Source organism: Cetorhinus maximus, chromosome 19 (assembly GCF_964194155.1).
Source record: "Cetorhinus maximus chromosome 19, sCetMax3.hap1.1, whole genome shotgun sequence".
Classification (NCBI taxonomy): Eukaryota; Metazoa; Chordata; class Chondrichthyes; order Lamniformes; family Cetorhinidae; genus Cetorhinus; species Cetorhinus maximus.
In genome coordinates, this window is record NC_135897.1 from 76,412,643 (window position 1) to 76,428,698 (window position 16,056).

Sequence of the window (16,056 nt, forward strand, 5' to 3'; positions counted from 1 at the left end):
CCCTTAAAAGTGTGAGGCGATACACTTTGGAAGGAGTAATTTGACAAGGAAGTATTCAATGAACGGCATGACACTAGGAAGTTCTGAGGAACAAAGGGACCTTGGCGTGTGTGTCCATAGATCTCTGAAGGCAGAGGGGCATGTTAATGGGGTGGTGAAAAAGGCATATGGGACACTTGCCTTTATCAATCGAGGCATAGATTACAAAAGTAGGGAGGTCATGTTGGAGTTGTATAGAACCTTGGTGAGGCCACAGCTGGAGTACTGTGTGCAGTTCTGGTCGCCACATTATAGGAAGGATGTGATTGCACTGGAGGGGGTGCAGAGGAGATTCACCAGGATGTTGCCTGGGATGAAACATTTAAGTTATGAAGAGAGTTTGGATAGACTTGGGTTGTTTTCGTTGGAGCAGAGAAGACTGAGGGGTGACCTGATCGAGGTGTACAAGATAATGAGGGGCATGGACAGGGTGGATAGGGAGCAGCTGTTCCCCTTAGTTGAAGGGTCAGTCATGAGGGGACACAAGTTCAAGGTGAGGGGCAGGAGGTTTAAGGGGGATGCGAGGAAAAATTTTTTTACCCAGAGGGTGGTGACGGTCTGGAATGCGCTGCCTGGGAGGGTGGTGGAGGCGGGTTGCCTCACATCCTTTAAAAAGTACCTGGATGAGCTCTTGGCACGTCATAACATTCAAGGCTATGGGCCAAGTGCTGGTAAATGGGATTAGGTAGGTAGGTCAGGTGTTTCTCATGTGTCGGTGCAGACTCGATGGGCCGAAGGGCCTCTTCTGCACTGTGTGATTCTGTGATTCTGAAGACATGAGCATGAAGTGTTAATCCCCACTTTATAGTCCCATCTACTTTTTTCAGTAAAACTAGAGAATGCCATAATGGCTTGACCTGCTGAGTTTTTCCTGCATTTTCAGTTTTTATTTCAGATTTCCAGCCTCTGCAGTATTTTGCTTTCGTCATCAAAATTATCCTTACTTTTATGTTGTTCGCAAATTTCAAGGTTGTGTCCAATGCTTAAATCCAAATCGTCTACATAAACTGAGAGTAAAAGTCAGCTCAACACTGATCCCTCGGTGATACCATTTCCAACCTTGCCCATGTCTCAGCAATACCCTATCTTGCCTGCCGGATGACCCAATCCAAATCTAACAAGCTGCACCGGGACACCCCTTTGGGACCAGTAGTTCACTGAGTTACTTGCAATGAAGCCAGGTTTTTAAAATGCTCTGGGCCTCCTGTAGCACCTCCCAGTTGGTCAGCCTGCAAATTCCACTGGTTGTCCACTGAACAGTAAATTCCCCTTTACTGTATCATATCCCTCTTTAGTTGCTCGTGCTCCTAATGTTGCTTTGAATTTTTGTTTTGCATTCACATACATTCTCCTCAATCCTCACTTCATTTTCTGGAATGTTGACTTCCATCCTTTTGTCTGCTTTTCCCATTTTTATGATATTTCTTGCCTATCTACAGCAGCATTGTTTTTCCTTCAGTCCATCGTAGCTTCTTACATGCTCTTTCTCCTTGCTAATTATATCAGCTAACCCTTCTTTGTCTTTTTAAAGTTCTGTTAATTGTGTTCTCTACCCCTAATCTCAAACCTAGACACACTCTGTTATTCGCTGCAGAAATAACATCCACTGGCGCATAAGCCCTGTATTAGTTGACTGATTGAAGCATTGTCTTTTATTTGTTCATGGGATGGGGGCGTCGCTGGCTAGGCCAGCATTTATTGCCTATGTTCCGAGGGCATTTTAAGAGTCAACCACATTGCTGTGGGTCTGGAGTCACATGTAAACCAGACTAGATAAGGACAACAGATTTCCTTCCCTAAAGGACATTAGTGAGCCACATGGGTTTTTACAACAATCAGCAATGGCTTTATGCTCATCACCAGACTTGTAATTCTCAGATTTTTATTGAATTCAAGATTTCACCACCTGCCATGGTGGGGATTCAAAGCCAGCTCCCCAGAGCATTACCCTGGGTTTCTGGAATACTAGCCCAGTGACAATACCACTATGCCACCGCCTCCCAGCTGGAGGGTAACATTTTGTGTTCTTGTCTGTGTTGCTCTGTAGTTCTGTTCTATGTAGTTTCTGTTTAGCTGAACTGTTGGAGCTGTGCATGATAGATCTGATTGGAATTGTGACTTTACTGTGTTGGTGAATAAACACCTATTTACAGTTTTGATAAGCAGGAGATTCATATCCAGCATTTTACACCAGCCCCTCTTTGCGTCAGTTTGAGCCTCTGCACAGGAAGTGAGGTAGAGCTGAATTTTCCTGGCCCCACGGAAATGTGGCTGGACACCGGCGGTAGTTGTGGGAAAATAGAGGAGAGCCACGTTGGGACAGTTCCCCACTGCAGTCCCGCCTCCAGAGTACTTTCCTAGTGGGAACTAGGTCTGCTGCCCACTCCATGGGGGCAGGCAACCAATTAGTCCATTGAAGGCCCACTTAGGGGTCATTTAATGATGGCGCCGGTATTTTCGCTTCCATCAATTCTCCTCTGGAGGGGTTTCCCCTCCACCCCAAAGGCCCTGCCAGCTTCAGGCCTCTTTATTCACTGCCTTCAATTTGGACAACCAAAGGTACCTCAACATTGAGGCACTTGGGTACCCACACACTCTTCTTAATGGAGTGACAAATGTGCAGGCGGTGAATTAGGAGAACCCCTCCTGGAAAATTGCACCAGCAGGCATACTGACAACATGGGCGGACATCAGGACCCCCAAAATGGGCCTGACATCAGGGTCCTGCACCTGCAGGAAAATCCAGTCCATAATGTGCAGGTGAGACACACTTTCACTAAAATCGCACAGACATTCAATGGGAGGCCCCCTTTCTATCTTCGCACATGTTGGGCACAGATCATATATTACAGAAGGAAGGAGTCAGAGGAATAGAAGGAATGTAAGGACTCCATCCCATTCTCTCAGTTCCTTCACCTCCGTCGCATCTGTTCTGATGATGCCACTTTCAAAAACAGTTCCTCTGACATGTCTTCCTTCTTCCTTAACCGAGGTTTTTCATCCACGGTGGTTGACAGGGCCCTCAACCGTGTCCAGCCCATCTCCCGCGCATCCGCCCTCACACCTTCTTCTCCCTCCCAGAAACATGATAGGGTCCCCCTTGTCCTCACTTATCACCCCACCAGCCTCCGCATTCAAAGGATCATCCTCCGCCATTTCCGCCAACTCCAGCATGATGCCACCACCAAACACATCTTCCCTTCACCCCCCCGGCGGCATTCCGCAGGGATCATTCCCTCCGGGACACCCTGGTCCCCTCCTCCATCACCCCCTACACCTCAACCCCCTCCCACGGCACCTTCCCATGCAACTGCAGAAGGTGCAACACCTACCCCTTTACTTCCCCTCTCCTCACTGTCCAAGGGCCCAAACACTTCTTTCAAGTGAAGCAGCATTTCACTTGCACTTACCTCAATTTAGTCTACTGCATTCGTTGCTCCCAATGCGGTTTCCTCTACATTGGAGAGACCAAACGCAGACTGGGTGATCGCTTTGCAGTACACCTTCGGTCTGTCCGCAAGCATGACCCAGACCTCCCTGTCGCTTGCCATTTCAACACTCCACCCTGCTCTCATGCCCAAACGTCTGTCCTTGGCCTGCTGCATTGTTCCAGTGAAGCTCAACGCAAACTGGAGGAACAGCACCTCATCTTCTGACTAGGCACTTTATAGCCTTCCGGAATGAATATTGAGTTCAACAATTTTAGATAATGAGCTCTCTCCTCCATCCCCACCCCCTTTCCGATCCCCTCCTTTTTTCTTTTTTTTCCAATAATTTATATAGATTTTTCTTTTCCCACCTATTTCCATTATTTTTAAATGTATTTCCATCCATTGTTTTATCTCTGCCTTTTATCCTATTTCGATTCCTTCATCCCACCCCACCCCCACTAGGGCTAAGTGTACCTTGCTTGTCCTGCTTTCTGCCCTTAATTAGCACATTCCTTAGATAATATCACCACCTTCAACACCTCTTTGTTCTTTTGTCTGTGACATCTTTTGGTTATCTCCACCTATCACTGGCCCTCTATCCAGCTGTACCTGTCCCACCCCCACCCCCCCAACTCCTTAAACCAGCTTATATTTCACCTCTCTTCTATTTTTACTTAGTTCTGTTGAAGAGTCATAGGGACTCGAAACGTTAACTATGTTCCTCTCCGCAGATGCTGCCAGACCTGCTGAGTTTTTCCAGGTATTTTTATTTTTGGTTTGTAGAAGGAACGTGATACTGGCTTGCCAGGTTGAATATGTTTACTGTAAGATGACAGTAACTGGTTGAATCTACATCCAGGAAGTTACTGGTACTTTGTGAATCATTTATGTAAAATAAAGATAAGAATTAAGATATCAAGCAAAATATTACTGGCATAAATAAATATGAGATGCTAACTATTTTTTCAGAAACAAAAACTTTGCCTTTACATTGTGCCTTATCTAGAAGGATAACTTAAGAAATGTTTGAAAGCAGTTCCCATGAGGGGAGATAGTGGTAATGTCGCTGGACTAGTAATCTTAACAGCCCAGGCTAATAATCTGGAGATATGGGTTCAAATCCCACCATGCAAGCCGTGGAATTTAAATTAAATTTTTTTTTTGGATTTCACGGCCCCTGCCACCCAGTGGGATATTACGGTCCTGCCGAACTGAATGGAGATTTAAATGGCTCACCGCATCCACCTAGGGGGAGATATGCCGCAGTGGGGCCATAAAACCCTGGCCCTGGACTATAAAGCTAGCCTCAGTGATGGTGACCATGACAAGTTTTGTTATATCGATTGTTATAAAAACCTACCTGGCTCACTAAAGGGAAGAAAATCTGCCATCCTCACCAGGTCTGGCCTATGTGCAGCTTCAGACCCAAACAATGCAGTTGACTCTTAACTGCCCGCTGGTCAAGCAAGCAACTCAGTTCAAGGGCAGTTAGGGATGGTAAACAAATGCTGGCCTTGCAAGCAAAGTACACACCCCATGAAATAATTAAAAAAACGGACTGTCTTGCCTATTTCAAGGACCTACATACAGCCACCAACGAATATTTAGTATGTTTTTGGTGATGTTGACTGGAGCTGAATGTTCGTCAGGATCGGCGTTGGCCTAATAATATCAGTGACAATATTCCAAGTCAATGAATCTGTGCTAAAGTGGAGTACTATGTACCTTTAAGAGAATGCAATGACTAACCATGTGACAGTACTGACCAATCACTGTACAGTGCGGGCTACTGTTTAACTGTAAGTCTAGAGCTGGAGGTGGTTGTGGGAGCACGCAAGGATTTAGTGCTCTGCCTTCTGTTGCAATAAACAATAACAGTTTGTTCTTATGTCGGCCTCTCTCCGTTATTGATAGCGGGCATCAACTAACAAGTGTATATGAAGGGGTGCAATTCGAGTTTACTCGACTAGTGAAGACATAAGATTCAAGACATAAAAGAATCCATATCCTTCCCATTGTAATGGCGCACAAGTATCCTAATGCGGTTTTAATGGCTTGCATGGCATTGAGCTGAGTCAATGCTGAAGGCCTGCTATGCTGTGGAGACTCAGCAGCTGTAGACTAATAGAAAATGTCAAGCTGTCGATACACACTTGTTATTTCTGTTCAGTAATAGTTAATCTTGTGAAATGAGTCCAAGTGTAGAAATGAATAAGGGAGAAATGGGCTCCATTCACCTCATAAATAACTGTTCAAAGATTCATTAATTAGCTCCAGGTGTGCTCTCTGCATCAAAAAGCTTTATCATAACCATTCCTTTCTTTTGTTACTTGAAAGCTCTTCTGTACATTCGTGTAGCTTCTGCCCAGCTCCAATGAAGAGCCTGCAGCGAATGAAGCCTTTGGGGCTCGACAAGGCTAACATGGGCTGCTGCCACTGCAGGCTTTGCCCCCTCACACTGCTCCTCCCGGTGCTTCCTTCCCATCGGCAGGGTCAGCCTCTGGGTCACCCGACATTGCGCCAGGCTGAAACGGACGTGCTTCAGTGGGACATATCGGGCCGTGCAGCTCACTGTTGACATATTAATGAGACCCGGCCTTCAAAATAGTCTGATTTTTGCAATTGGGATTCGACAACTGGCGCATATTTAAGGAGCCCAACATGTGTTTCAAGTGAAATAAAAACAGAATTACCTGGAAAAACTCAGCAAGTCTGGCAGCATCGGCGGAGAAGAAATCAGTCAACGTTTCAAGCCCTCATGGCCCTTCGGCAGAACTGAAGCATAGTTTCAACAAGGGAGAAATATAAATTGGTTTAAGGTGGGTGGGGGGGAAGAGACACATTGAGGGTGTGGTGTGAGCAGATAATCAAAAGATGTCAGAGACAAAAGGGTCAAAGAGGTGTTGAAGGTGGTGGTCTTTGTCTGAGAAAAGTGCTAATTAAGAATGGAAGACAGGATATTCAAAGTACAGCTCTAGTGGGGGTGGGGTGGAAAGACTAAAGGTTTTAGTTTTAGATTTAAAAATAATGGAAATAGGTGGGGAAAGAAGAATCTATATAAATTGTTGAAAAAAAAGGCGGGTGGGGGGGGAAAAGAAACGGGGTGGGGATGGGGGGAGGGGGAGTTTAAGATCTAAAGTTGTTGAATTCAATATTCAGCCCAGAAGGCTGTAAAGTGCCTAGTCGGAAGATGAGGTGCTGTTCCTCCAGTTTGCGTTGGGCTTCACTGGAACAATGCAGCAAGCCAAGGACAGACATGTGGGCAAGAGAACAGGGTGGAGTGTTAAAATGGCAAGCGACAGGGAGGTTTGGGTCTTTCTTGCGGACAGACCGCAGGTGTTCCGCAAAACGGTCGCCCAGTTTGCGTTTGGTCTCTCCAATGTAGAGGAGACCGCATTGGGAGCAACGAATGCAGTAGACTAAGTTAGGGGAAATGCAAGTGAAATGCTGCTTCACTTGAAAGGAGTGTTTGGGCCCTTGGACGGCGAGGAGAGAGGAAGTGAAGGGGCAGGTGTTGCATCTTCTGCGTGGGCATGGGGAGGTGCCGTAAGTGGGGGTTGAGGAGTAGGGGGTGATGGAGGAGTGGACCAGGGTGTCCCGGAGGGAACGATCCCTACGGAATGCCGTCAAGGGGGGTGAAGGGAAGATGTGTTTGGTGGTGGCATCATGCTGGAGTTGGCGGAAATGGCGGAGGATGATCCTTTGAATGCGGAGGCTGGTGAGGTGATAAGTGAGGACAAGGGGGACCCTATCATGTTTCTGGGAAGGAGGAGAAGGCGTGAGGGAGGATGCGCGGGATATGGGCCGGACACGGTTGAGGGCCCTGTCAACGACCGTGGATGGAAAACCTCGGTTAAGGAAGAAGGAGGACATGTCAGAGGAGCTGTTTTTGAAGGTAGCGTCATCAGAACAGATGCGACGGAGGCGAAGGAACTGAGAGAATGGGATGGAGTCTTTACAGGAAGCGGGGTGTGAGGAGCTGTAGTCGAGGTAGCTGTGGGAGTCGGTAGGCTTGTAATGGATATTGGTGGACAGTCTATCATCAGAAATTGAGACAGAGAGGTCAAGGAAGGGAAGAGAAGTGTCAGAGATGGACCATGTGAAGATGATGGAGGGGTGGAGATTGGAAGCAAAATTAATCCTCCCACAGCTTCCAACTTGATAGTCGCCCAACCTCGGACGGCCCGCTTCTACCTCCTACCCAAAATCCACAAACAGAACTGTCCTGGCAGACCGATTGTGTCAGCCTGTTCCTGCCCCACGGAACTCATTTCTCGTTATCTTGACTCCCTTCTCTCTCCCCTTGTCCAGTCCCTTCCCACCTACATCCGTGATTCCTCTGATACCTTACGTCACATCAACAATTTCCAGTTCCCTGGCCCCAACCGCTTCCTCTTCACCATGGATGTCCAATCCCTCTACACCTCCATCCCCCACCAGGATGGTCTGAGGGCCCTTAGCTTCTTCCTTGAACAGAGGCCCCAACAATCCCCATCCACCACTACTCTCCTCCGTCTGGCTGAACTTGTTCTCACACTGAACAATTTCTCCTTTAACTCCTCTCACTTCCTCCAAATAAAAGGTGTGGCTATGGGTACCCGCATGGGCCCCAGCTATGCCTGTCACTTTGTTCCAGTCCTACTCCGGCCCCCTCCCACAACTCTTTCTCCGGTACATCGATGATTACTTCGGTGCTGCTTCATGCTCTCGTCGGGACCTGGAAAAATTTATTAATTTTGCTTCCAATCTCCACCCCTCCATCATCTTCACATGGTCCATCTCTGACACTTCTCTTCCCTTCCTTGACCTCTCTGTCTCAATTTCTGATGATAGACTGTCCACCAATATCCATTACAAGCCTACCGACTCCCACAGCTACCTCGACTACAGCTCCTCACACCCCGCTTCCTGTAAAGACTCCATCCCATTCTCTCAGTTCCTTCGCCTCCGTCGCATCTGTTCTGATGACGCTACCTTCAAAAACAGCTCCTCTGACATGTCCTCCTTCTTCCTTAACCGAGGTTTTCCATCCACGGTCGTTGACAGGGCCCTCAACCGTGTCCGGCCCATATCCCGCGCATCCTCCCTCACGCCTTCTCCTCCTTCCCAGAAACATGATAGGGTCCCCCTTGTCCTCACTTATCACCTCACCAGCCTCCGCATTCAAAGGATCATCCTCCGCCATTTCCGCCAACTCCAGCATGATGCCACCACCAAACACATCTTCCCTTCACCCCCCTTGACGGCATTCCGTAGGGATCGTTCCCTCCGGGACACCCTGGTCCACTCCTCCATCACCCCCTACTCCTCAACCCCCACTTACGGCACCTCCCCATGCCCACGCAGAAGATGCAACACCTGCCCCTTCACTTCCTCTCTCCTCGCCGTCCAAGGGCCCAAACACTCCTTTCAAGTGAAGCAGCATTTCACTTGCATTTCCCCTAACTTAGTCTACTGCATTCGTTGCTCCCAATGCGGTCTCCTCTACATTGGAGAGACCAAACGCAAACTGGGCGACCGTTTTGCGGAACACCTGCGGTCTGTCCGCAAGAAAGACCCAAACCTCCCTGTCGCTTGCCATTTTAACACTCCACCCTGTTCTCTTGCCCACATGTCTGTCCTTGGCTTGCTGCATTGTTCCAGTGAAGCCCAACGCAAACTGGAGGAACAGCACCTCATCTTCCGACTAGGCACTTTACAGCCTTCTGGGCTGAATATTGAATTCAACAACTTTAGATCTTAAACTCCCCCTCCCCCCATCCCCACCCCGTTTCTTTTCCCCCCCCCACCCGCCTTTTTTTTCAATAATTTATATAGATTCTTCTTTCCCCACCTATTTCCATTATTTTTAAATCTAAAACTAAAACCTTTAGTCTTTCCACCCCACCCCCACTAGAGCTGTACTTTGAATATCCTGTCTTCCATTCTTAATTAGCACTTTTCTCAGACAAAGACCACCACCTTCAACACCTCTTTGACCCTTTTGTCTCTGACATCTTTTGATTATCTGCTCACACCACACCCTCAATGTGTCTCTTCCCCCCCACCCACCTTAAACCAATTTATATTTCTCCCTTGTTGAAACTATGCTTCAGTTCTGCCGAAGGGCCATGAGGGCTTGAAACGTTGACTGATTTCTTCTCCGCCGATGCTGCCAGACTTGCTGAGTTTTTCCAGGTAATTCTGTTTTTATTTTGTTTTGGATTTCCAGCATCCGCAGTAGCTTTTAGCTTTTTGTTTTTATCTATGTGTTTCAAGTGGGTGTCCTGGACGAGTAAAAGCCACCTGAACCAAAATGGCATCCAGTACACTTCCAGTATTGATTGGGTGCAACAGATCACAGCACAAAATTTGGAAGTATTATTCCCATCTTGCTAGTGCAAAACAGGCGACCTAAATCCTAGAAGATTGGAAAGTGGCAAATGTGGCACTCTTGTTGAAGAAAGAGTCTAAGGACATTCCCAGTAACTACAGGCCAGTCAGTTTGACATCAGTGATAGGTGAGGTTTTGGAAACAATAATTAAAGAAAAATTTAACAGGCACTTGGAGAGGTTTAAGTTAACTAAGGAAAGCCGTCACAGATTTGTAAAAGGCAGATCGTGTTTGATTAATCTAATTAAATTATTTAATGAAATAACAGAGGAGGTTGATGAAGGGATTGTGGTGGATGTTGTCTATATGTAATTTAAGAAAGTGTTTTACAAAGTACCACATAAAAAGCTGGTTAACAAAATTGAGGTTCATGGAATAGGAGAGTCAGTATCAGTGGGTTTCCCTCCCTAAACCTCTCTGTCTCTCCACCTTGCTTTCTCCCTTTAAGACGCTCCTTAAAACCGACCTTTGACCAAGCTTTTGGACACCTTTCCTAATATTTCCTTATGTGGTTCCATGTCACATTTCTATTAAGCATCTTAAGATGTTTTATTAACTGAAAGGCACTATGGAAATACAAGTTGTTGATGTCGTATTTTGATATTGGTTCACAACATAAAGTGCATTCTCAGAAATCATGCTCTGGTCCATGCATTCTCACAATTTAATCAGCAGTCCATTAATTTCAACCAACTAAAGACATTAATTTATCCTATATATCAGGAAAATTAGGATTGTGACCCCTCGGTGTCAATCTCAAAACTTGCCAGGTCACATATAGCATCAGTCCAAGGGGAATAAAGCTTTCTCACTCTGCAATTCTCCAGAAATGTGCCTCAACTTTAAAACCTCAGAGTAGCTCCCGTCCCCCATCTTTCCACTGTGTCATCTCAATTTAACACATCAACTACTGTTGACAGTCTCTAAGTGAGATATATAGGTTATTGTAATAGTAATGGACAATAGGAAATTATGAGGTATGGTCCTAGAAACTAGGCTAAGAGTGTTTCAACCTAGCTAACAGAGGATCCTAACAGCCAATCAGTCTGGGCTGGTTTCAAACCTATGTGCAAAAGGTGGAAGGATAGTATTCTAACCCAGTTTGGCATTAAGAGCCCCCAAGCCATATTACCACTTTGTGATGGTGTTTTTCTATATCAAACTTGCCAGTTCATACCCATGTTTATATAAAGGAAAGCTTGAATTATTTTTAGTTATTTTATGCTTTTAGGATGTTTGTTTTTTTAACTTGCAAAGACATCTTGAAAGATCTTGGGATGAACTTGTCAGTAGTTAAAATTCCTCAGGCAGCTGGTGAGCATTTCTAATGTGGACACTGACAAACTGGTGTGGCTTTAAACCTCTGCCTTTTTCTGTGCTGGAATACTGGTTTAAGAATATTTCTACTTGTGAAAGGCACAGGAAATTCATGATATATTGATCTCCTAACAAGATTTTTGATTTCATTTAGTAAAAAGGTAGAGAGTAGGACTGCATTGTGCTCCCATATGTTTTTATAATATTCCACTTTCGGACTTCACAGACTTATCATTGTCCGGTACATGCTAGTTCAAGGTATACGAGGGAAATGTAATACTTGAGAATTAAAATCCAATGGAGTTTATAGTTATTTGAGATCTAATAGAAATCTGTAGGGCAAAATAAAATCCTTAGAATTTACAAGTGTCCATGTTTGTCTTTAGTGTACATTAATCCAAAATCTCAAAAAGGTTTTTAAGATCCTTCAAGGATTTGAGGCTGCCTTGTCCCATAGAGTTAGGATATAACTCACAAAACTGCATTTCCTCAAGATGTAACTTCTAACTGGTGCCATCGAAGGAAGAATTACCAACCTAATATCAGAGAATTGCTACACAAAGACTTAAGGGAATCCATTCACACAGCTCAGTCCAGAACTGTACACATTCACTGAGAAACAGTAGTCGTAGAGCCATTGGAAAAATGGCCCTCCTCAAACTGGACTAAGATGAAAGTATAAGAGTTTTACTAGAACACCCAGTGCCTCCTTCATTGTACTTCTGTTGTTTGCTCTCTAGATTATCGATCAAAATACTTGCTGGGTAAACCCTTACGCAAGACTTTTCCCATTGCACAATGTTTCAGTAGCATTTCATTCCTCATTGTTGGTAACAAAAACAATTTTTTTTGGAAGTGTTTCACTGGCCTCATTCCATGCCTAAGTGTTGATGCACTATAGGTTCAAGAGCAAAGTCAGAGACTCTCAATTATCTGCCAAGTTCCATTATTCACTGCATTGTGAAGGATCATCCATTATATATTGCTTATATTCTAACATCCAGAAAAACCTGAGGCACTTGAACTGTTAATTGCTTTTTGGTGACAGTTACAAAGAATGACTTCTAAAGTTGAAGTCTCGTCATAAGGATCCCTTTCTAGAGGGAGTCCCAATGTTATTTAAGCAGTTAACGCTAGCTCCAAATCACTCATCTACTATATTTGATTCATTCTTTTGCATTCCAGCACTTTCAGACCATGCTGAAAACAAAACTGAATGTTCTGACACTTCGGAAGGAGCCCCTACCAACCGTCATCTTTCATGAACCAGAAGCCATTGAACTGTCCCCCACAGCTCCTCTGAAGAATGCCCAGTCTTACACAGAACGCAAGGTTTGTTTAAACTGTTCTCGATATTGTGCAGACAGCTGCTTGATGAGATTTGTTTTCATTACCTTCAGAGTAACAATGCGCTGTTTATTACTGTCAATTTTTCACTGGCTGGGGCAAGAAAGTGGTTGTTTTTACTTCCTAACCTCAGTGTAACATTCACTGTCTGGACAGAGCACCAGTATCCATCACAGACAACTGGCCTCTTCAGAGCACACCAAAGGTAAATGGTTGTTGAGTCTTTAGACGTTACCTCAGACTATTAAACGCACAGAGTTACTTGTTCCGTTGGTGTTTACATTTATAATTTTCCCAGCAGATTTTTATTTGGGAGAAGACGAGAATGTTTGCAGAGCCAGCAGGAAAATGAAGGATGCGAGGGACCCTGGGTACGATCCAGTCTCCTTGCAATTCCCTGTTGGCTCTGAGGTTATTAAAGCCAATGATAAATATTGAAAAATTAAGAAACAGTTTAATTTTTCCCTAAACTCCTGATTGTGAGAATTACGACTGAAATATAATTCAGCAGAAATCCTATCCTCAGAATCTCGGAAAGGGATAGTTTAAATCATTCCTCCATGTTGTAAATAACATGGGTGTCAACAAAAGGGAGAGATCACAGCTTTAATGGAAAAGACTCCTAACTGTCCAAGTTTTTAAAATGTGTAAAGTTATCATCATTATCAGTGTGCTCTATCTTTATTCTGTGGCAAATAAACATTTACTCATTTTTAAAAAATTTATTTGTTGATGGGATGTGGGCATTGCTGGCTAGGCCAGCATTAATTGCCCATCCCTAATTGCCCTTGTTCAGAGGGCATTTAAGAGTCAACCACATTGCTCTGGGTCTGGAGTCACATGTAGGCCAGACCAGGTAAGGACAGCAGATTTTCCTTCCCTAAAGGTCATTAGTGAACCAGATGGGTTTTTACAACAATTGACAATGGTCATTATCATCAGACTTTTAATTCCAGGTTTTTTAGACTTCAAATTTCACCATCTGCTGTGGTGGGATTCAAACCCAGGTCCCCACAGCTTTACACTGGGTCTTTGATATGCCAGTCCAGTGACAATACCATTATGCCACCACCTCCCCCACAGATTCATTCTGTGAATGAAGTATAGCAGAACTAGGTATAATGATAAAAACCTTCAGGGAAGGTGGGGATAAGCGTCTCATTAAGTACCATGTTCCCCTTCTACCTGTTCTATGGTGTGAACCCATATTGATAGGATAAAAGTCACCTTGCTCTGCCAACTGTAATGTGGGAGGAGTGGGAGGAAGGGGACTTTTATGGCCCCTCGCTGGGCTTGGTTGAGGTGGGGGCTGGTGAGGGAACGTAAGATAGATTGCATGGCTACCCCGCCCGTCCTGCCAACCCCTGAGCTGTTCCCCATAACACAGTGGGCAGGTAAGGCATCAGCCAGCCCAACTGCCCTTATGCCTACTGAGGCCTATAACTGGCCAATTAATGGCCACTTTAGGGCCTAATTCCACCCCCGCTGCCAGGGTATTGTGGGTGGTGGAAGGCAAAAGGAAAGTGACCAGCCTGCTTTTTCACCATCTGAGATAAAAAGGCTGGAAGGTAGGTGTGTACCTCCTTTAGGTGGTGACTTTGCACATCGGGGGCACACTTCCCAAGATGGTACTATCCCCTCTTTGTGCCTCCCCCCCAACCCCTCCCCCACCCTACCCCCCCCCCCCCCCACCCCCCCCCCCCCACCCTAGGATCCACAATCCCTCCTCATCCAAAACTCCTGGGACTCACTTTTGAGTCTGGTCACCATGATCATCTTCTGAGGAAAGTGAGGAAAGATATTAGCTCCGACGATGTGGAATCTGTATGGGTAGAGCTGAGAAACACTAAGGGGCAAAAAACATTAGCGAGGGTTGTATATAGACCCCCAAACTCTAGTGGTGATGTAGGGAACGGCATTGAACAGGAAATTAGATACGCAAGCAATAAAGAAACATCTGTAATTATGGGTGACTTTAATCTGCATCTAGATTGGGAAAATCAAATTAGTAACAAGAACGTAGAGGAGGAATTCCTGTAGTGCTACAGGATGTTTTCTGGATCAATACATTGAGGAACCAACTAGAGAACAGGCCATCCTCAACTGGGTATTGTGTAATGAGAAAGGAATAATTGGCAATCTAGTTGTGTGAGGCCCCTTGGGGATGAGCGACCATAATATGATAGAATTCTTCATCAAGATGGAGAGTGACGTAGTTGATTCTGAGACTAGGGTCCTGAATCTTAATAAAGGAAACTACGATGGTATGAGGCGCGAGTTGGCTATGATGGGTTGGGAAATGTTACTTAAAGGGATAACGGTGGATAGGCAATGGCAAACATTCAAAGAGCACATGGGTGAACTGCAACAATTGTTTATTCCTGTCTGGCACAAAAGTAAAACAGGAAAGGTGGCCAAACCATGGCTTCCAAGGGAAATTAGAGATAGTATTAGATCCAAGGAAGAGGCATACAAATTGGCTTAAAAAAACAACAGACCTGAGGATTGGGAGCAGTTTAGAATTCAGCAAAGGAAGACCACGGGATTGGTTAAGAAGGGGAAAGTAGAGTACGAGAGTAAGCTTGCAGGGAACATAAAAACTGACTGTAAAAGTTTGTGTTGAGGTAAAGCGCATGGGACTGGGTGTAGTGTATTGAGATGGATAGAAAACTAGTCGGCAGACAGGAAATAAAGTGTAGGAATAAACGGGTCTTTTTCCGAATGGCAGGCAGTGACTAGTGGGGTACCGCAGGGATCAGTGCTGAGACCCCAGCTATTCACAATATATATTAATGATTTAGATGAGGGAACTAAATGTAATATCTCCAAATTTGCAGATGACACAAAGCTGGGTGGGAGGGTGAGCAGTGAGGAGGATGCAGAGATGCTTCAGTGTGATTTGGACAAGCTGAGTGAGTGGGAAAATGCATGGCAGATGCAGTATAATGTGGATAAATGTGAGGTGATCCACTTAGGTAGCTAGAACAGGAAGGCAGATTATTATCTGAATGGCTATAAATTGAGAGAGGGGAATGTGCAAAGAGATCTGGGTGTCCTCGTACACCAGTCGCTGAAGGTAAGCATGCAGGTGCAGCAGGCGGTAAAGGAGGCAAATGGTATGTTGGCCTTCATAGCGAGAGGATTCGAGTACAGGAGCAGGGATATCTTGCTGCAATTATACAGGGCCTTGGTGAGACCATACCTGGAATTTTGTGTGCAGTTTTGGTCTCCTTATCTGAGGAAGGATGTTCTTGCTATAGAGGGAGTGCAGCGAAGGTTTACCAGACTGATTCCTGAGATGGCGGGACTGACAAATGGGGCAGGATTTTCCCCCCATCGGGGGTGAAGTTAAATTGTGGGTGTGCACAGGCACGCCCCCATTCGGGGGCGCAGCATCATTTTACGTGGGCGGGCCAATTAAGGCCAGCCCAGTGTGACATCCACACAGAAGTGCTATGCGCTCCCTGTGCGGGCAATGGGGTGGGATCCCTAAACCCGAGAGTGCGCTCTTTCGCGCATGCGCACGAAAGAGAGCACTCATCTTCCTGA

General features: G+C 45.4%; 1 protein-coding gene across 1 annotated transcript in view; it reads left to right on the forward strand.

Annotated features, from left to right (window-relative positions):
• pid1 (phosphotyrosine interaction domain containing 1) overlaps positions 1-16,056 on the forward strand; it is a 129,064-nt gene that overhangs the window by 40,977 nt on the left and 72,031 nt on the right. The window contains exon 2 of the mRNA XM_078564217.1: positions 12,346-12,492. Within this exon, the coding sequence (XP_078420343.1) occupies positions 12,346-12,492 (147 nt within the window). The remainder of the gene's footprint in view (positions 1-12,345; positions 12,493-16,056) is intronic.